Here is a 22,476-nt window from a genome sequence, read left to right on the forward strand (position 1 = left end):
GGGGAGGGGTCCTCCTATGCGTGAAGGTAGCGGATGCTCTGTGGCTTACAGATGCTAAGCAGAAAGAGGCAGGATAGAGGGGGCGCCAGTGGCCTGGGTCTGGCCGCCTGGGTCAGCCGCGCGCCCCCGCGCCCGCCCCCGCCCAGTCGGGCCTCGCAGCCCATGTCCCGCCACGCGGTGAAGTTTGCTGAAAGTCTTGCAGTTGCTTCCCCGCCCGCGCCAGCCGGGGAGTTGTGACGCAGCGTCTGGGGCTCCAGGCCCGGACAGAGAAGAGAGGGAAGAAGAGGCGGGGAGAGAGGGAAGCGGAGAGCGAGAGGACGAGCGCACACCGGGGTCCTCGTGGACCCCGCGGTTCCTCCTCGCCCACCTCCCCTTTCCTCTCCCTCTCGGCGCTCTGCCTCGGGCCCCGGCCCCAGCCCCGCGCCCGCTCCTCCTCCTCTTCCCCTCCCACGCTGCCCGCTTCACTTCCCCTCTGCCCCTCAAATCCTCCTCCCTGGTTCTGCGCTCCTCCCTCCGCCCTCCCTCCGCCCGGCCTTCCTCCTTCCCTCCACCTCCCCTCCTCTCCCCGGGAGGCATCACTTCGTCCCGACCCGGAGGAAGACGCCAGCCCCTCGCGGGCGGTCACCATAGCCCAGCGCCGGGCTACCACCGCGCGCCGCGCCCGTGCACCCTCGGTCCCTGCGTCCCCCAAGCGCCACGCCGAGGGCATGGGGCCAGGCCGGCCGGCCCCCGCGCCCTGGCCTCGTCACCTGCTGCGCTGCGTCCTGCTCCTCGGGGGTCTGCATCTCGGCCGCCCCAGGGCCGCCGCCGCCGCCGCCGCCCTCCCGGGTAAGGCGCTGCCAACTTGGCCAACTTCTGGGGCCGGGCGCGGGGGGCGCCGGGGAGCGAGCCTCTGCCGACTTTTCCCTCCTTTTTTCCCCCCTCAGAAGCGTGTATGCGTGTGCGTGTGCGTGTGACTGGGTTTTTAAAAATCGTCTCCGCTTTTCTGAAAGCGGGGGGAAAAGGGAGGAGGAGCGCGCCTGGAGGTGGGGGAGGACCTGAGTGGAACCAGATGTGGCGCGCGGCGGGGGAGGGGAGCCGGGGGTCTTGAGCCGCCTCGGAGGAAGAGGGCGGGCTCCGGGAGGACCCCCGCGCCCGCCCTCCCGGACCACCCGGCGCCAGCCCTGCCCGGGCCCGGGGACCTGCAGGGCGCGTCCGGGGAAACCAGAGGCTCCGTCCAGGAGTCTCCAGGCCGGGCTCTTTGCTTTGCTGCAGGACCGTTGCGTTATTGTTGTTTGTGAATAATTTGTAAGGACTTGTTTGCCCTTCTTGGCACCTCGGAGGTGTTTATATTTTCTTTTCCACACTTGGTCTTCAAGGACAGACTGTGGCATACAGCATCCGCACAGCACCGCTTGAATCGAGCTCTGTGGGGCAGTTTTGTGCCATCAGGAGGATACAGCGATAGGCTGGGCACCGTGTGTGTGAGTGTGTGTGTGTGTGTGTGTCTGTGTGTGGTGTGTGGGCGGCTCTGACTGTCTTGGGCAGCAGAAGAGCTGCTAAAGATGCAAAAACCCAACCAACAGAAAACAAAGAAACTGAAGCTGTGCCTTCTCTTTCTGTTACTCATTCAAAGGGTGACAGTGAAGTGTGTGGAGACAGACCCCTCACCAAGAATCCGAGAGGGAAAGGGAACAATCTGCTTCTTGGGGAGGGTGCAGGAGTCAGAACTGGAACTGCTGTTGCAGCCCCAGTGCTGGGCCCATAAAGCCTAGTCTTGCTTCATACTCAATTTGGGGGTGGGGGTGAGTGGAAGGGGACAGTCAGTGCAGCGAGTGCAGTTTTGTGCAAAGCCCTTCTGGGGCCTCCAGCCATGGCGAGTGCTTGCTGGGTTGGCCTAGCTAGTGGGATGACGTGACACAGGCCACCAAGACATGTATCTGCCCCAGTTGTGCCCGTGGAAGAGGTGGGGGTCAGGGTGACGCATGTTCACACCGAGCAGAGCCCCCTCCTGAATTCCAGACCCACCTGGAACTGAATGTCAGACAAACAGACCAGGCGGCAACTCCCTACCCACATAGGTCTAGGCACACAGGCTGTCCCCTCTGCCTCCCTGCACTCCTGCCTGTGTCTTGCTCCTCTGTGAAGGAACTCGGAAGGCTGACAGGGTGGGAGGGGTGGAAGAAGATGGCCATTCCCAGAGCCCCAGAGCAGATTTTAAAGCCAGGCCCTGGGAGAGTTGCGGCCAGAGTGCTGACTCGGCCTTTCCCCCCATGGAACCTTTGACAGAGGGAGCTGGAAATGCCTGGTGAGAGGCCCGGTCTGGGAGGACGCCTGGAGTGCCCCTCTGCCTCCAAGTCTCCTCCCGGCCCTCCTTGCCCTTCCTCAGCCTCTGTCCCACAACCTTGGAGGGGCCCCTTCCCAGTGGTATTGCATTAAGTACCCCCAGAGAAGGTGTGCGCAGGGGTTGGGGGAGGGAAGCTGAGGATGGTGTTGGGGGTGGAGGTGGGGGTGGCCTGGTTTCCAGGGCAGCCATTGAGCAAGAGGAGGATGAAGTTGTTACAGGTACCATCCCTGCCCTACTCCCTCTGCCTAGAATACTTGTAGGTCAAATTCCTTTCGCATCCCCTTGTACCTGATGAATTAAGTGGTTCCTGGGAAGAATTTATCAGCACCAGGATCCAAGTGACCCAAGGAAATGCCTGTGGAAGATAGGATTTGGCTTGGCAGGCCAGCGCTGCAAGGGTGAAACTTGTCCTGGGGGCGGGGTGTGGATGGTGGCTTCCTGGCCACCAGAAGAGGAGAGGATGGGGCACCGCAGCACCCCTTGGGGGTGGCGGAGCAGCAGCGCCTCCTTGGTGTGGGATGGCAGAATCTGTCTTTTCTCTACCTTTGTGGCATACCCCACAAAGTGTGTGGCTGAAAACCTTTGTTGATTGTAGTATTGATGCATTTTTGTAGCATTCTCTGCTCAGTGCTGAGCCAAATACCTGGGGAGGAAAGAAGGTACAGAGGAGTATAAGTTGCATCCTTGGAGAAAAGAAAATTTTGTTTAAGGCAGGACAAACTTTGTGGGGGAAAGGGTCACCAAGCCTCGGTGGGACCAGGCTTTGCAGAGGCAGGGAGGGGAGCAGAAAGGGTGAGACGGGAAGGTGGGCTAGGCTGTTCTGGGGATTCAGTGGAAGCTTGCTGGGCTGGGGTGGAGGGTTCCTGAGTAGGGTGGGGGAGAAGCTCAAGTGAAGAGCAAGCTTCTTTGGCCAAAGGCGGGAGCCTCTTGCTGTCTGGTGGTAGGGGAACCCTGGAGCACCTGTGGGAGTTTCTGAGTAGAGGAGTGAAGTTCAGATTGGAAAGAGGGTTGCTGGGAGCCCCAGGGATCAGGCATCCGGGTCTGGGAGTGAGAAGAGAGTGAGAAGACCTTGGTAATCCTCCTGAGGGGACAGGCTCTGCTGTCTAAAGGACAGGGAGGGAGGCATTCCTCTCGAAAGGCATCAGGTACTTGCTGCTACTGCCAGAGTGGGCCAGACAGATCCCCTGCACTTCCGGCCAAGTTCCTGGTGAGTCATGGAGTTCAGAGCCTTCTTAATCCACACCCCCCTCCCCAAAACTCAGTCTTCCTTGCTCCAGCCCGCTCACCTTCTGTGAGCTGCCAGGGCTGGAGTCATGCTCAGCTGAGCTGTGGTTGGTGCTAGGATCCGGCCCTTTCCCGGGCTGACCTGGACAAGGTGAGGGCACAGGCAGGGGAGGAGGAGGCTGGGGTCTTGGTCCCCACTGTTCACACAAGAGGAATCTAGTTTTCTGATGCCTGCAGAGTATAGTGATTTGGGCTGATGAAATCATTCAGAAGTACCGTAAAATTCTCAGAAGAGCATTCATTTGGACTCACCACTAATTTAAGCATTAAATAATCGCACCCTGTAAGGATGAAGTGGTAACTGCAGAGGTGACCATTCTGTATGCTCTGGGTGCCGTGCCGCGTGCTGCACAGGCAACGGCTCGTCCACCTCTCACAACCCTGGGGTGTGTTATCACTCATTTTACACTCTGGTAGTCAACAAATGAGATGTTAAGATGTGTGCCCAAGACCACACCAGCACACCGCTAGGAAGCGGTGAAAGTGATACTCGAACCCAGGTGTGTCTGCCGAGCCTGAACACTTCAGTACCAGACCAGGCTGCATCTCCGTAATATTAACACTGCTGGGGTGTGTGTTAGGAAAGGCTGGAAGATTCTGCTTCATTGGTTTTTCCTCTATAACTGCAAGCCTCTAGAACATCCTCTTGATGAACTTTTTGAGAGGAAACCTAGGAAGGGGAAGAGTGGGTGGCCCTCAGTTGCACCCCAGCTGTCTGGGTGCTTGTCTCTCCCCCAGTCCCAGGGGGCCCCAGAGGCAGGGACCAACCCCCCCTTGGTGTCCTCAGGGAACCTGGGGTGTCTGCTCTGAGGTGGCATGGATAAGTGAGTGACTGAGAGGGCCTGATGGTGGAGGGACCCCACTTCCTGGCAGTCAAGGATTCATGTTCGTTCATTCACTCAGTCAGTGGGTGTTTACTGAGGCTGCGCGGCTCCGAGAGCAGGATTGACTGTGGCCAGTTCTCTTGAACCCATCTCCCCTGCACCCCCAGTGGGGGTCCCCAGACTTGGAGGGCCTGGGCATTGCTGACCGGAAGTGGCCCTTCCTGTTTAGTCCTTCATGAGATGGGGAGGGGCCGCTTCCTCTGACTGGATCCTATAAATCTGGGTGGAGTGGGCCTTCGAGTGGTGAGGCAGCTCTTGGAACACACCCTGGGCCCTGCAGATCCCAGTTACTCCTCAGCTGGGAGTTGTGTCGTGAACAGGCAGGCTGGATAAAGGCTACGTAGTGGCACCTGCGGCCCTGGGGACCTGCGGCATCAGCCATCTCCAGCCCCTTGGAGGACACCCTGGGTTGGTTCCCCACCAAACTTCACCTGTGGCCCCATGTGAAACTCCAGTGGTTAGTTTCTTTCCTGCCCTTCCTCCTCTTCTTCTGACCCTCTGTCCCCTCTCTGAGTCATGTAGACCCCTCCCATCCTACTTGGCTGGGCCCATGCTTTCTGCCTCCCCTCAGCACCGTCTTCAGTTCCTTGTGCATTTTGCCCCCCAAATGCTTTGGTTGCATTGCTGGATGATAACCGAGACCTCAGCTTCTTCCCAGGTCACCCAGTCCCCACGTCTTCCCTGTGTCCCCCTCCTGAGCACGCCCTGCTCCATCTTCCCCGCACCTCCACTGCTCCTCCCACCTCCAGGCTCTGTGCACACCCTCCCTGCCACCTGGGCTGTCCTTCCCCTCTTCTTGCCTGGCTCCCACTGCCCCTTTCTTCAAGACCCAGAATCCTGAGAAGGACACTTAGGGGTCTGGTTCTGCCTCTTGGGCTCACCTGGGCTAAAGGGAGACAGTCTCTCAGACGGAGAACACAGGGGTACACCCCAAAACGAGGGAAGACCCCTTTTTCTCTCTTTTTCCAGGGCCATCTCTAGGGGCTTGGTGGGCTTGGAGCTCCTACAGGGAAAAACAAGAAGCCGGTTTCTCAGCCTCTCCCGACATCCTGGGAGAGAGTTTGAAAGGAGAGGTGGGCATGGTGCTCCCCACTGCAGACTGAGGCAGGAGGGTGGTATGGCTGGGGACATCCCGCCTCCTCTTAGTCCTCTGGAAATGTAAATCAGGACAGGATCAGTGGCACTGCAGTTAATGCCACTCACCAGCTGTGTGACCTCGGGGAGAGGCTCAAGTCTTTACATTTGTAAAATGGGAAAAATAAAATAATAGCCCCTCGTAGGGGTACTGTAAGAATTACACAGATACTACATAATACGTGTATGAGATGCAAGGTGTGATGCTGGACACACTCGTTTCTTAGCAAATAATATGAAATTATTGCTATTTTTATTATTAGGAAGAGAAAACATGAATATCAAGGGATTTAAGGGTATAGCTCAAGTGGAAAAGCACATGCCTAGCATACACAGGTCCTGGGTTCAATTCCCAGTACCTCCTCTAAAAATAAATAAATAAACCTAATTACCTCTCAACATACAACGTTCTAACTACCACCACTTAAAAAAAAAAAATCAAAGTAGGTCTTTGATTACCCATTACTTCTTGATGACACTTTGCTAACTACTGTAAGTGCCTAAAAGTAACCATGCATTTTCTGAAAGTAAATTTAAATCCTAAAGAAAAAAAAATCCTCAGTTGTTCTTACCCCTTTGGCCCCTGAATTTCCTACTCTCCCTCTTTGCTTCTCTGCGTCATGAAGTTTCTCCAGCTAACCGTCACTTCAGATCTGAGCAGTTCCCTGGGGCCGTGCACTTCAGTGCAAAATCTAGACAGTCCCAGGCAGACAGGGACGGCTGGTCACCCCACCTCACGGCTGCCAAATGCCTAAGGAGTTGCCTCCCAGCGGTCACGGTAATTAGGTTCCCTAATTACTAAATCCGGTGCCCTCCACAGACCTCACCCTGCAGCATGGATACTCTTGATAGTCTCAGTTTTAATAATGCATGCTCGGTGGAAAATGGTCAGACCATACAGAAGTAAAATGTAAAAAATCTGAGTCCTCCCTTCCCACCACCGACACCGTAACAGTAACCACTGTCTGTAGTTCTGGGTAGTCTCCTGTCTTTATGCACATGCACACACATAATCAGACCATGCTTTATACTGTATATTGCAAAGAGTTTTTATTTTATAATATTCTTGGCATTTCTATGACAGGCTTCAGAGCTGCCTCATTCTTAATGGTGATCAGTAGCCCATTGGAAGGGTGGACTTTCTTTTCTAACTGCTTCCCTGTTGATGGACACTGAAAATTCCCTCTCCCTCTGGCCTCTGTGATGCACTTTGCATCCATGGTCTCTGCCTCCTGGCTTCCATCCTCCGTCCAGAGCCAGCATTATTGCCAGATTTGTGATCCAAAAGGGCAGCTTTATCCACCAACAGAAGAGTCTCAATATTCTGAATTGAGAATTTGAGGCCTTCCACAATCAGGTTCTAGCCTTTCTCTTTAAACCCTTGAGAGGAGGTCACATTCTGGTGCCCTGAGTTCTGCTGGGTGAAGCCTCTGCTCTAGCGCCTGGCTTCGCAGGTATGTCCCGGGGTCCCCGCTCCCTCGCGGGAAGAAGCCTTCCTCCCCAGACTCCTTTCACACACTCATCGCTGCCACCCGTCTGGCTGAGCCACTTCCTTCCTTCCCGGGTTGTGTGGACCCTGCACAGCTTTCAGCCCTGGGGACAGTGTCATTTAGTCAATGTTTACTGAAACAAACAGACAAATAAAAAGAGCAGACAAGTGTCGCAAAGAGCTTTTTTGCCCCAGTTTTATTGAATATAATTGACATAGAACATTGTGTTAAATTTCAGGTGTATAGCATAATGATTTGCTCTATGTGTGTACTGCAAACTGATCTCCATTTTAAGTTTAGTTAACATCCATCACTTCACATAGTTACAAAATTTTTTTTCTTGTGATGAGAATTTTGTTTGTTATAGTAGAAAGGCAATTAGGAGAGTTATCCTTCCAGTTTTAGATGATGTCACAATCATGAAAAACATATGGCATTGAATTAAAATAAACATTGGGGGTGGGTATAGCTCAGTGATAGAGCACATGCTTAGCATGCATGAGATCCTGGGTTCAATCCCCAGTACCTCCATTAAAATAAAATTTAAAGTAAAATAAATAGAAAAAAAGTCCAGTGGACTGGAATGCATTTCAAAAGTAGACTTAGACTGTTATAAGGACTCAGTGTGAGACACACCAGAAGCAACACACTAATGGGAAAAGGAATCTTTAATTTGAAATGTTATTGGACAACTGGATTATAAATTAAAATGTGTAGTTTTAATTTTTAGCTGATCACAGTTGAGAAAATTTGGATGGCAGGTTGTCACATTGCAAAGATCATTAGAAGTTAACTTTTTTTTGATGATGCAAGAGATTTATTAATTCATTTAAAGCAATTATATAGGTACCTACTGAACGTCAGGTATTGTGGCTTTTTTTTTCATTTTTCAGTTTTATTAGGTAGAATTGTCACAATTTGTACATACACAATATATTGCATGTAAATACACATACACAATATACTGCACATTAAAAAAAATATATGTACTTTTCATTGTTTCTAAGAACGTTTAGAGCTTCAGCTTTTTAAAATTACATAGTTATCAGAGGAATAAAGCGAACCACAAAATAAGAATTAATTCAAAAACTACATACACACCACCATTAACAGCAACGTTATTTATAATTGCCAAAATATGGAAGCATCCTAAGTGCACATCAATTAAGAAATATGTAATTAAACTAGTAAAAATGGCAAACTTAATCTTGGCAGAACTGTGAGGAAACTAACATGTATGCCTGGGGCACATAAGTTAGTTCAGTTATTCAGGATTCCCTCTTTCAGACAACATGTGAGAAACTAGATATGTAAGACTTCTTATCCTTTGACCTCATAATTCCACTTTGGGGGATTTGTAAGGCCTTAATTCCAAAGAGGAAAAAAAATGTTCATAGAAGTGCTATTAATAATAGCACCACAAATTGGAAACCATCCAGACGCCCAATACGAAGAGCATGGCTAATCAAACCAAGATATCTTACCACGATGGACAATTTATGTGGTTCTAAGTGACAAATAGATAATTAATCATTATGTGGAACTTTATCTAAGAAGGAAAGTTCTCATGACACCTGGCAATCCTACAAAATAATATACACATACCGGTAACAACTATATGAAAATGCATGCCTGACCACTGACATTTATTTTCTCATTCTTTCGGTTAACTGTTTTTGTTTTCCTGAACACTGACAATGTGCCAGGCCTGGTCTTTAGCACTGAGGACACCGTGGTGAACAAGCCATGCATGGCTCCTGCCTTCCTGAAGCTTGTATTTTGAGAGCAATCCCTGCCCCAAAATGTAACGCAACGTAAATAGAGGCAAAGGTTTACTGATGTCATTTTAGGTGCCACGTTTTAAGTTTGTTAGAAGAAAGATGGAAGCAGTAGACTGCTCTGAAATCTCAGACGGAGGGTCAGGAACCTGTCTGACCACAGAGAGAAACAGCCCTGAGTCAGACCAGCCTGGTCAAGCAGGAATTCAACAGGAAATGGCCTTGCAGCCAGTCTTGGTCCCTGAGGAAAGGGTTTTCTAACTTCATAGCTGCTTAACCTCGTTTCTGAAGGATCTGAGGACATAAGAGCATTGGTGGTTTGGAAGGGGCTGGAAGGCAATGTTTACAATAGCCAAAACAAAAACAAGAACGCACAACGAAAGAAATATGGATACATAAATTACAGGAAATAGACACACAATGAAATATAATGCAGCAGTGAACTAACGGACCTCAGCTACATGCACTGGCATGAGTGAGTCTTAGAGACATGCTGTTGAGTGGGAAAAAAATCCCAGAGGACCACATTAGTATTATAGTTGTTCTCAAATGCCTGGAAAAATTGGGGGGAAATAATGCAGTGAGCACCCATATAGTCTTCACCTAGAAGCACCAACTGTTAACATCTGGCTGCATTTGCTTCACCTCACCGTGTGTGTGTGGTGAGGCTCTGAGTCAGCTGTAGACATGACATTTCCCTGAGTTCTGTACCATGTATCAATGAAAAACAAAGATATTCCTCTATAAATCCACAATCACCTTCAAGAAATAGAACAGATAAATACTTTTTTGTAGTATGCGGTTCGTATTTGGATTTCTCCAGTTGTCCCAGTAACGTCAACAGTTATTCAAGTCCAGGACTCAGTATGGTGTCATGTCTACTTTAGTCTAGAATTGTTGGCCTTTTTGTCTTTTATGGCATTGCGTTTTTTTGTTGTTGTTTGTTTTCATGTTCTTTTTCATCAAAGGTTATTATAAGATATTGAATATAGTTCCCTGTGTTATAGAGAAGAAATTTATTTTTATCTATTTTTATATATAGTGGTTAACATTTGCAAATCTCAAACTCCCAAATTTATCCCTTCCCACTGGTAACCATAAGACTGTTACGATGTCTGCAAGTCTGTTTCTGTTTTGTAGATGAGCTCATTAGTGTCCTCTTTTTTCTTCTTTTTTTTAGATTCCACATATAAGTGATATCATATGATATTTTTCTTTCTCTTTCTGGCTTACTTCACTTAGAATGACAGTCTCCAGGTCCATCCATGTTGCTGCAAATGGCATTATTTTATTTTTTATCACTAAGTAGTATTCCATTGTATAAATATATCACAACTTCTTTATCCAGTCATCTGTCAATGGGCATTTAGGTTGCTTCCATGTCTTGGCTATTGTATATACTTCTGCTATGAACATTGGGGTACATGTATCTTTTTGAATTAGAATTACCTGGAGGTATATGCCCAGGACTGGGATTGCTGTATCATACGGTAAGTCTATTTTTAGTTCTTTGAGGACTCTCTATACTGTTTTCCATAATGGCTGTACCAAACTACATTCCCATCAGCAGTGTAGGAGGGTTCCCTTTTCTCCACACCTTCTCCAGCATTTATCGTTTGTGGACTTTTGAGTGATGGCCGTTCTGACTGGTGTGACGTGATACCTCATTGTAATTTTGATTTGCAGTTCTCTGAGAATTAGTGATATTGAGCATTTTTTCATGTGCTTATTGGCCATTTGTATGTCTTCACTGGAGAACTGCTTGTTTAGATCTTCTGCCCATTTTTGGATTGGGTTGTTTTTGATGACTCCAGACCAGTTGTTTTGTAGAACGCTCACAGTCTGTATTTGTCTGATTGTTGAATCATTAAGTTCATGCTAAACATTTTTGGAAAGAAAACCACAGGGGGGATGCCATGTCCTTCCCATTGTGTCACATTAAGTCAGTTTGTTCCCTTATTGATGATGCTAACTTTGAGCACTTGGTTCAGGTGGTGTCAACCAGATCTCTCCACTAAAAAGGTGCCCTTTCTCCTTTGTATTTATTACATAATCTTAGGGACTAAACTATAGTCTTTAAAAAGTGAAGTTGCTCATAGCAGCACTATTCATAAAAGTCAAAAACTGAAAACTAGCCCCTAATTTGAAACTACCCAAAGGCTCATTAAGAATAGAATGGATAAATTGTGGTAGCTCCACACGATGAAGTATTAGACAGCAATGAGAATGAGCAGCCTTCAACCACATGTGACATGTGGGTGAAGCTCACAAACACTAAGCCAGATGCAAGGGCATTCATGAAACATGACCCATCTGTGTAAAATACATAAAGAGGCAACACTGATCTATGCTATTTGAAGGCAGGAGCAGTTACCCTTGGTGGGAGAAGCTGTGACCATAGGGGGTCCCAAATAAAATTTAAAAGAACAACAGACAGGGAGAAATATCTGGAATGTACATAGCAAGAAGCTCATATAAGCCAATAAGAAAAACACAAGCACCCCCAGTAGTTTTAAGGCATCTGAGATCAGAATAGATAAAGACAATAAAGGCTGGGAACAGAGTTCACAGAGAAGGAATACCAATGTCTAATATGCCTTTGGAAAATATTTAAATCACCAGCAATTAAAAAAAAGCAAGATACCCTTCACAAAGTGCCAACAAAGATTGATGTAACAATATATACAATACAACATTATTTATAATTAAGACAATCTGCTTACAAATTGAAGACCAGTAGTAATAGCTAGGGAATGAGTAACTGCGACGTGGCGTATCACATCACAGAAGAGCATAAAACCATTGAAATTGTTTTCACAAAATTAAGAGACAGAAAGACCCTTTCTCTAAAATAATAAATACAAAGACAAGATGCAAAAACATTTGTTTGGACGTGTGTGCGTGTGTGTGTTTGTGGTATATAGATAAAGTGGGTAGAAAGACCATACCAAAATTTAACAGGTTATGTATGTCATATTCTGTCATATTATGTTACATATTATTTAACAAGAGTGACTATTTTTTTAAAGCTTTTTTTTTTTTTTTTTTTTTTAAAAAAACCTGTTTGTAATTTCCAGCAACAGAGTGGCAGAGGACAACTTTCTCTTTGTCCAACCACGTGATTCCAGTAGCACCCTCCCCCACTCCCATCCCCCACTTGGGGGGGGGCCAAGCCTGAGGCACGTGACTCTGCAGCGCCAATCAGTCTCGTGGGAGGGCGGGCTTTTCTGGGCGTGGAGGGAGCCCTGCACTGTGGGGTCCAGCAGGAATGGGACAGCCTGGTTGCGGGAGGGAAGTGTGGATAATGTGTGCTGGATGGGCGACTCCAGGGACGGAGACCCCAGCCAGCTGAGACCCTGGTTGCAGTTTTGTGAGCTACTCCACACCTGCCCCTCTTTTTTCTTAAACGATGATTTGGAGTTGGGCCTCCCCGGCTTGCAGGCCAGGAGGCCTGTGTAGGAGAGTCAGCCTCAGAGCAGGGTTTTCTGAGGGCGCTCTCAAGGTGCTCACCCGCAAGAGCTGGGTCGTGGGTGTGGGCACTAGCGTTGCGGCTATTTCTGTTAACAGACCCCCAAAGGTGAACCTTGTGATCCTGCTCTTATCTGCCCAGTGTTTGCAGAAGGGACAACAGGAGAGGATGCAAATGCTGTAACACAAGTTTGCACTTAAAGAACAAACATCAGGATACAAAATTTTATAAGCTCTAAATGGCAGTGCTTAGGGGATGAGGGAAATCAGAAAGGTATCAGTCAGTATAGACCATACCACCCTGAGCGCACTCAGTCACATCTCATCTTGGAAGCTAAGCAGGGTCGGGCCTGGTTAGTACTTGGATGGGAATCAGCCTTTCAGAAAGCTTCCACCTTTTTGAAAACTTTGTGATGTTTCTATATAACATTGTGCAACAAATGAGAAATGGAAAGCACATGCATACTTACTAAGTACATCTAGTTCGCCAGGATCAGTATTAGGCAATAACACATGCGCTATATTTTTAATCTTCACATTCCTCAATTTCACCCATCAGGAAATTGAGCCAGAGAGGCGAAGAGCCTGGATCACATACTAGTGAGTGGCAGAGCAGGGAACGCAATCCAGAACTGTTTGGTTTTCTGCATGGTCTTCTTGTAAACAAATAATTATGCATTATAAGATAATGAATTTGTGAATCCACCACCTAATCCATGACAGAGAACTTTATAATACTTGTATCTACCTATGTGCTTCTTCTCTGTCTCTCTCCCAGCCTCTATTTTGTCTTTATTCATCCCTTGCTTTTACAATTCTTCATTCTCAGAGTATAATATAAAAACAGGAAAGTGAGCACATCATAAATGTTCAGCTCAATGAATTTTCACAAACTGAACACACCCATTTAACCAAGGATCAGATCCAGCAAATAGGAACATTACCAGTATTTCAAGTGCTTTTAAACATTTTTCCGTACCCTCATTAGACGTGAATGTTTCTTCTGGGTGAACTGTCTGTTCATCCATGTCCTTGATCATCTTATCTCTTCAGGTCTTAGGGGCTTAAAATTACTGGGGTCTCTATATTTTTCTCATTGGCTTATATGAGCTTCTTGCCATATTTGTTACAAACATCTTTCCCCTGTGTGTTCTTCATTTACGTTTTTTTATTTGGGAAGTATCTTTTTGATCCCCCTCCTCCTCCACACAGTTGGCCCTTTCAGTACGGTTTACAAAGCCCTTTGGGTGGAACTGGGTTTTCTTCTTCATTGGAATGCTAGCGTTTACCCTTTTATGCTCCCCCACCCTTTCTGTTTCACTAACTCTCCTTCCCCCACTAGGCCCCCAGGAGCACACTTGAACTTGGAGGAGCTTCATTTAGCTAACTTGAACAAGGCTGCATATATATTTTTTCAGAATAAGAATACATTTTTGTGATTTAAAAAAAAGATACCTACTCATAGTAGACAATTCAAAAAATAGAAAAGTTACAAAAAAAAGAAAGAGTAGCTAAAAATTCACCATTAAGAAACAGCCACTATTAACTTTTTGGAGAATATCCGTCCAAATTGTGTCTCCTCTCCTCTCCATCCCTTTCTGTATAGAACTTTACATAGGTGTTTCAGTTTTGATTTGTAACTTTCTTTCTTATGCCAGCCTGTCATTAGTATATTTCCACCCAGTCCTTCCCTTGGCTATGTAAGATTCCATTGTATATATATACCTTAACTCATCCCTTATTGGACATTCAGGGCATACCTCTTTAAATTCCAAACATGTAAATTGTAGAAAATACAAAGAGATGAAAATAAAAATCACCAGCTACCCCGTAAGTCAGTGATAATAGCTGTTAACACTTAGGCATATACAGTGGTTCTGCAACTCTGGTGAGCCTCAGAGTCACCCAGGAATCTTGTTTACAATCCAGATATTCATTCCTTCATCCTGCAGGTCTGCTGTAGGGCTTGGCCACTTGCGTTGTAAACAAGCACCCCTGGCAATTTGGACACCCACGTTTAATTACAAGAATGCAAAAAGGTCTTTTCAGACTTTACCTGGTTTAAAAGAAAGTAGAAATAAGGTCATATTATACATTCAGTTTTTAAAAATCAGTTACAGTGTGAACCTCTATTCATGGTTAAATACTCTTTTATAAATTAATTTTTATTGCCTGCATAGTACTCTGTTGCGTAAGTGTATTTCAGTTTACTCAGTTAACACCATAATTTGTTGGATATTAATTTTCCCCTAGTCATTGGTATTATAAATAATGCTGTGTAGTGAAATCTTTGCATAGATTCTTAATTATTTCCTTAGGTTAAATCCCTAAGAAGTGGACTCTGGGGTCAAAGTTTTGTGTTTTTGAAGGCTTTTGACACAGGGTGCCAAATTCTCTTCCCGAAGGATTGCCCCCTGGGGCTACTGCTCCCATGAGCTCACTTATGTGGGGCAGTGTGGTGAGTCTTTCCCTCCCTGGTCTTAACCAGTCCTGCCCGCCACCCTGTGGGCAGCACCAGCACAGCTCCTGACACGTGCCAGGTGCTCAGTAATTGTTCTGTGCAGTAAACACGAGGGGTATTTTCTCCACTGAACCAGTGAGGGCACTGAAGGATGAAGAACTCAGATGACTAGTTGAAGAGCAGAATTCAAACCCAGACTTGAGTCCAGAGCCTGAGCTCTCTGACCGCACCATTGATTTGTAACTAAGATCAGAGAGGAAGACCTGTGATGGCTGTGGGAGCAGGACTTTTAAAATACGGTTCTCAAAATATACGGAAGAAATCAGCAAAAAGGAGCAAAAGGGTGGGAAAAGAGAAGGAATTTGGGGGGGGGGCGCCCTCGCAGACATTCTTTGTATTGTGTCTCTTGTGTCATTGGAGGTCTGGTTGATGTCACAATGGTGGTGATGGTGGGGTCTTGCCTGTATGACTCGTAGTGGCCTCCAGGGCAAAGCAAGTCAACCTCGCCAAACACTGAGGAGAACAGAATTGGGTTCTGTAGGAAATGCAGAGAGGTTTGGTTCCTTCAAAGATCTTAAGATGCCCTCTGTGTCTCCTTTCCCTTGGTTTTATTTACTCCAGAAACATTATAATAACATAATAGAAAGTTATGCATAATCCTGACCTCCTGGCATTACAAATAATTTCATGTTTCCCTTATTCCTTTCTATTCTTTGTCAACACATGATCTGTTTTTAAAGGAAGGTGTAACCCAGAGGATGTTAACCCCCTGTCTGTAGGACACAGGGCAGCTTGCCTTTCCATCTCCCCTGGTCCAGCTCTGTTCAACACACGTGTATTGGAGGGGAGGGTATAGCTCAGTGGTAGAGTGCATGCTTAGCATGTACGAGGTCCTGGGTTCTTCCCCAGTACCTCCATTAATAAATAAATAAATACACCTAACAAACCTCCCCCACAAAACAAACAAACAAAACACACACATACATGTACTGAGCACCTGTTGTATGCCCCAAATTGGAGAGATGAATGGATAAGACACAGCTCCTGTTCTGAAGGAACAGTTTAATGGGAGAGAGAGACCCTAAAAGGGTCATGTCAATATCCCTGTAGATCTCCCCAGGAGCCTGTGAAGGGGTGAGGAGGGTATTTTTGAATTCAGTTTATAGGTAAGAAAACAAGAGTCCCCTACGATCATTTACATTGTGATGGCAGAATCAGAACCTGAACGCCTAGGCTAGATTCCCTGGCCTGCACTGCCCCAACCCGTTCCTCCTTCTGTTCTTGGGGCCCCAATGCCATGTGACTGCCTGAGTCCTAGCGAGGGTCCCACGCAGACTCTGTCCTCCTCCTCCCGTCCCAGCATCTGCCGTGGTGAGTAGTGTGGGCGCTACGCCACCTCCTTCCACACCCTCCCTTCCAGCTGCGTGTTTTGTGACCTCATTTTCCCTTTACGATGGCCCTTGGAGTTTGTTTCCGCAGAATGTGGCCGGGAGAGCAGCATACCCCAGGCTTCCCTGACCTCCCCAGAAGTCCCCCTACTCTTCCCTGACATACTGTCCATGCCTCTTCTCTTTGCATCTCCCTGCCAGGCGCACCTGAGGAGGGTCCAAAAGTTCAGAGGCCAGAAAAAAATGATCATTGCCAGTGACCAGGCACCCTTGGGAACCAGGGGAGGACTCCACATCTGGACTGTGGATTTATTTTTCTTGTAATTCTTCTGAAGAGCAGCTTAAACACGCGAGTCCTTGGCTTTATTTACTCTTATCACTTCCTCTTATCCAGATTGCAGTGTCTGCGAAGCCTGGTTCCCAGGCTCTCTGCTGTGAAACAAACAGATTCTTGAGCTCACAGCCCCCATCTGGGTAAAGGCACTTCAATGTCAAAAAACAATAATGGCCTTCAATTACTGAGTGCTTACCAGGTACAGAACATCTTTAAGCATTTTCTTGCTTAATCTGCCCAGAAACCCAGGAGGTGGGTCGTATTGGTGCGTTCCCCAAAGTGAGGCAGCCAGCCCCAGGGCCTAAGAAGGGATTTGAACCTAGGTGGGTCCTGATTCCAGAGCCACCCTCCTAAGCCCTTCACCCTGGTGCCTCTGGAGAAGGTGTGAATAAGGAAGGTCCCATCTGCCTGTCATCTCAGAGGACAGCAAGTTTCATCTTTGGCATATAGTTTTAGGGAGATCCAGAAGGTTCAAAGCAAAAAAGATCCTAAGTTCATTTAACTTTTATGTTGAGAAGCCGGAGCTGGCGTATTCAGTTAAGAATATGCAGATTAGAAGAGGCTCGTGGATTTGGTGTTGACATCTGTAAGCAACTGAGCTTCCACCTTGGAAAAGTAAAAACCCTAGGGTTGTTTTGATTGAAAGCACAGTTTCAATAAACCAATCAATACAGGGGAGGTAGAAATAACGATTTGCTACTTACAGATCCCAGAAACTGGGCAGGGGGTGGGGCGCATCCCTGGTCACCAATGAGAGGCGCTAGAGAACAGGGTGGCAGACACCTAGTACTTAGAAGGTGGTTGGGACCCAGGTCACTCATTTTTCAAGGGCTCAACTCTAAGTGGTTATTTTAAAAGGTGCCCCAGAAAAATCAAAGTGGGAACATCCCACTTGTGGTAGGCATCCCAAACTGAGGTCTTATCTAAACGTCCAGACTGGGTATGAGCGGGCTTGTCATACTGTAAAATGCCGAGGCAGCGGCTCAAAAGAGTTGTTTTTCTCATCATGGCTTTAAAGTGGGCCATGCTTTGCTTTGAGAACCAAACAAGTCCTTGAATGTCGCCACGTCAGAAGGTCACGAAACTGCCAACGAGCAGAGCAAAAACTTGTAGTGAAACTTGTCACGATTTATCAGAATCATATTGTGCTGCGTTTCAAACACATGTCGAGAAAGGAATGCAGCGTGTCACAGGGACATTGTGACTGCGGGACAGTGGAGCTTAATTTAGAGGGAAGCCCCTGAACACATTTTTTTTTTTCCAATTTTGAAATAAGCACAGCCCTCAGGTCATTCTTTCTTTCTTTCTTTTTTCGGTTTTTGTTTTTGGAGGGAAGGGAGGGTCCATTCTTAATGGAGACCAGGATACTGAAGAATATTTTTCTACTCTGATAAAAACCATGGTGGGAGCATGAAAATATATGGCCACTCTCATTCCACCTCAGTTTTGGGGTAGGGGTTGCAAAAGGGGTGGGTGGGGACTGTGGCAAACTGGTGAGTCGCCACCCAGGTGGGCAGCCGCCCCCAGAAATTGTGACTGGTTCCCTGCAGGCACACTGGCCCAGTGTCATCAGGCCGCCCAGTGTGTCTGAGGGTAGCTGGAAATTCAGATTTTTATGTGAAATCTCTCCAGTGTTAAATGTTGGCTCACTTTTCTTTCACGTACCATGAAGGCCAAATACACTGTGCTTACAGATTATCAGTTAAAAGTACCTGGAACAGTTTGAACTTCAACTCTGGAACTGACTGGTCTTTCTAGCCTCCCATCCCAGCTCTGCCTCTTAACTGGCCATGTTACCAAGATGCTTGATCTTTCAGTTATTTTAATACTTCAGTTTCCTTATCTATCCAGTGGAGATAGGAATTTTACCTACTTCTGAGGGTTGCTGTGGGGATTAATGAGAAAGCCTGGAACCCAGTCCCCTGTACCCAGCAAGTGCATGGTAAACATTAGCTTGTATCACTATTTGTGGTCTCTTCCTGCAAGTGCAGGGTGACCATATGTCCTAGTTTGCTGCGACAGTCCTGGCTCAAGCTTCTTGTCGTGGTGGAATTGTTACTAACTCTCCTTCTCATTCACAATATGAGACAATAAATTATAAGGTCAACTTATATAAGGAAATACTGGCATCGGGCTGTTAAGGACTTGAACAAGTTTTAGTCCTAATGAAAAGGTCATGGTTCCAGCTGTTGGAGTGTCCTTGGACAAGTCACTTAACCTTTCTGGATTTCAGTTTCCACATTCTAAAAGACTGACAAAATGGATTCTAAGATCCTCCTGTTCATATTCATTCTGTCATTCAACAGACATGTACCATGAATCCAGACTCTCAGGCAAATCACGGAGAGGCCAAGGACACAGCCTGGGTCCTCCAAGGGCAGTTGGCCAATGAGGAACTCATTGAGTTGTGTGCAGCAGGGAGGGGTCCCAACCATTTTTTTTTCTGTGTTCTTTGAAAGACTGTCAGCTAGAAATTGTTCATAAAATGTTACTTGTGAATTGACTGTTTATATTTGAAACCTCAATCTCTCACAAACAAAGCAATACATTTCAGGTTAATCCTCCACACATTTCTTTTTTGTGAATATCTACGTTGAAAAAAAAATTCACTTTGGGAAATACAGAAAGGCCCAAGGGAAGGAGATTCTTCCTTTCTGTTGACAACGCAGTTAGCAGGGTTGTGGGACTTCTAATATTTTAGCTTTCAGTTACTGACCCTGGCTCCGGCACACACCTCTGCAGCCACTTTGTTAAAATTAAAATCTAAAAAATTGCTCTCTCTAAATTTGCCTGGTTGCCTCCTAATAAATTCTCTCATTTATCGTCAATCAGCCAACTATGGAGCTGTGGCTGGGGCTCTCCTGCCAGTGACTGTATGAAATAATCTGCTCAGGACTCCCACAGATAAAACAAATGTGGCTCAGCAGAGGCCCGGGGTCTCGGTCAACGAGGAGGTGGGCACTACTGGCGGAGACATGCTCTTGGGAGCAGCCGGGTGATGCCTGCGCGTCTGGTGGACACACCCCCACCCACGCGCGCTCCCTTCCAAGCGCAAACGCAGAGCTGGGCGAGGCTCCAGTCCCGGGTCCTGAATGCTGCCCTTCGCTGCCCGGTCAGTGAGGCTGGATTGTGCTGGCCCAGAAAGCCACTTCCTGCCGCGACCAGAGCCGGCCGTTGTTGTGAAAGTTGCCCCCTGGGGAAGGAAGTGGCTTTGGACTGTTTATTTTGGCTGCGGGCTAGCAGACGGCGCCGGGGGGGTGGGGTGGGGGCCGCAGAGCTGAGATTCGCAGAGCTGGGCTGGGGACCGGGCGGACCTCGGGGCCTCGCGGAGGCTCGGGAACTGCCCGGGGCGCGCGAGAAGCTGGGGCGCCGGCAGTGGGGGCGGCGCATCGTGGAGGGAGGGCGCGCCGCCGACAAGCGGTGCACTGCGAAGTGGGGCGCAGAGCGGACGCGAAGACCCAGAACTCCGAGGACAGGCGGGTCCCAGTACCTTAGGTCCAGGGGGCGGGCGGGAGGTAGGGTCCAAGGTGGGCCCGCCCCTGGGATGCTCCGGTAAGGAAGAGGCGTGGGGACAGGGCGGAGGAGCCAGGCCGCGGGAGCTGCCCAGGAGCAGAGGGTTTCGTTTTCTGCCAGAGGTTAGAGGCGAAATTGGGCTCGGCAGCACACCACACCCCTACCCCACCCTTCCTAGCCTTCCTACAAGATGGGGCTTGGGAAAGGACAGACGGAAGAAAAGTTTGTGATGCTTTACCCTGAGAAGACAAAAAGCCAGCAGGGGATGAGATCAAACAGCATTCAATCGCCGGAGTGGGGGAAGGTCAGGGCGGGTGAGGATTTGTGTCCCAGAGAGCCCCAGGGGCCACTTGGGGGACCCGAGGATTGGCAGGCAGAGCCACTGGAGGGTTAAAATTGCCTTTCTGAACTTACATGAATTCTCACTCCCACCACCCTCTTCATGTCCCTCTTCTCTAGCATTTAAGTGACAAGCCCACCTCTAAACTCATCCTCTGCCAGAGTTTGCATTAACATCTTAATAGAGCACAGCAAATCACCCTGAGTATGGAATGGGGGAGAGTGAGAAATGAGTGAGAGAGGAGGCTCATGGGGCTGGAGAGATTGAGAGACTACACATGCATGCATGCGACAGCGGAGCCTTGGTGGGGCCCCTGTGTTGGGTATTGTTAGGTGTACTGTACATGATGAGGGGCAAGCAATTTGGCCTGGCTAGAGTGGAGGGGTGGCTCGGGAGGAGAGGGGGTGTGAGAAGCCTGGAGGGTGGACAGCAGAGGGAAGCCCACACTTGCCCAGGATTTTGGTGAGGCTGTGGCACAATTAGGTAGGAAACTGGGCCTCAAAAGTCCTTGACTCCCCTGCCCTCCGTGGAAGGAATGCCCCGCCTCAGGTCCAATGTGCGTGCATGGACATGGACACAGCCTCTGATAGAGGATGGTGCAGGGTGGGGTGCTGGGTCCCCAGAGTAGCCTCTCAGCAGGGCGGGGCTGGCAGCTTCTGCTGACTCGGACATTTCCAGCCCTGGCCTCAGGGCCAAGCGACTCATTGAAAACAGCTGCTCCTTTTGGCTGGCGGCCTTGCGGGCGGCCCTTGGCTCTCCCTGGGATGACCCCTGGCCTCTGCGTGGCCTGGGGAGGAGTGCCGATGGGGGAGATGGAAGAGAGGCTGGATGCCACCCAGCTGTGCCCTCTGGGACCAAATCTTGTCAGCTCTTGGGGCTCACCAGCTGGTCCCTGGTCCCTGATCCCCAGCTCTCTAGTTGCTGAGCCAGGCTGGTTGCTGGGTCCCCAGTCTTTGCTCCTGCCATCCCCCCAACTTGGAACACCCTCCCTGTCCTTGTCTCTGTTTGCCCCTTTCTGGATTTTGTTTGACATGCCTCTCATTCAGTAGATATTTGTGGAGGGCCTGCTGCATGCCAGGCACTGTGCTACAATTAACTTCCTTCAGCATAATGTCTTCAACTTGTGATGGGGAGCAGCCGTCTCATCTGAGATCAGACCTCTGGCTGCCTCCAACGCTAGGCTGAGTCCGGGAAGCGGCAGGGACGGCTGAGAGGTTTTGCTCCAAAAGACAGGCAGTTGTGAACGTCTGCACTCAGCCTCAGGACGCCACCAGCACATCATGTGGATTTCATGGCAGACGAGAAAGGAAAGGAGGCCACAGGGACCGTCCATCGGGGGGGAGGAGATGGGGTTACTCAGCGTAGGGCAGACAGCTTGAAAACCCAGTTGCCCCTGAGCAGAGGAGTAAATTTTCAGGGTGATGCCCTGGATGTCTGAAAAGCAAGGGAGTGTGGAGTCCACACCAGAAAGATTCCTGTCACACTTCAGTTTCCTGGAAGATCTGTTTCTGTCCATTTACCCCCAACCATGCAGTATAAATTAGACCTGACTGATTTGCACCTTGTTGATGTGTTGCTTATAACTTTGTCGTGGATTACTTCGTGAGTTCTGCCTCTCCGGCTGCATTTGAGGGCAGAAGCCCTGTCCTTTTGTTTCCCTGTAGTACCTAGTACAGTGAGTCATAAATGCTTGTCTGCATGGATGAGAAAGCCTCTAGGGAGCAGCGATCAGGAGCATGGGGTGGGTCCAGCCTCCCGGCACCTCCTCTGATGTGGCCCAAGAAGCTCATCACTGATCTGACGGTCAGAGGGGACCCCAGAACAGGCCTCCAGGGGAGTAAGGAGCTTGGACCAGTGTTTCATACTGGGGGAAAGGCTCTGGCTCCAGCGCCTAGGGTTGTGTGTTTATCAGGATTCTTTGGTTATAAAGATAGAAACTCGATGCAAACAAGCTCAGCAAAAAAAAAAAAAAAAAAAAAAAAAAAAAAAAAAAGGAACGTGGCTGCAGACAATCCTGAGTGATGCCCAGGATGGAATAAGAGCCACGGAGATCTCGGCGCCTGGACGTTTTGCACC

At 48.3% G+C, this 22,476-nt stretch overlaps 1 protein-coding gene across 2 annotated transcripts in view; it reads left to right on the forward strand.

The window, feature by feature from the left end:
• Positions 1-225: 225 nt before the first annotated feature.
• The window catches only part of MRC2 (mannose receptor C-type 2), a 49,845-nt gene continuing 27,594 nt past the window's right edge, over positions 226-22,476 (forward strand). The window contains exon 1 of one of the 2 annotated variants that reach the window (XM_045517416.2): positions 226-828. In XM_045517416.2, coding sequence (XP_045373372.1) covers positions 708-828 — 121 coding nt within the window. In that variant the 5' untranslated portion in view covers positions 226-707. The remainder of the gene's footprint in view (positions 829-22,476) is intronic. The other variant, XM_010956007.3, reaches the window with a different exon arrangement.

The sequence above is a fragment of the Camelus bactrianus genome, chromosome 16 (assembly GCF_048773025.1).
Source record: "Camelus bactrianus isolate YW-2024 breed Bactrian camel chromosome 16, ASM4877302v1, whole genome shotgun sequence".
Lineage (NCBI taxonomy): Eukaryota > Metazoa > Chordata > Mammalia > Artiodactyla > Camelidae > Camelus > Camelus bactrianus.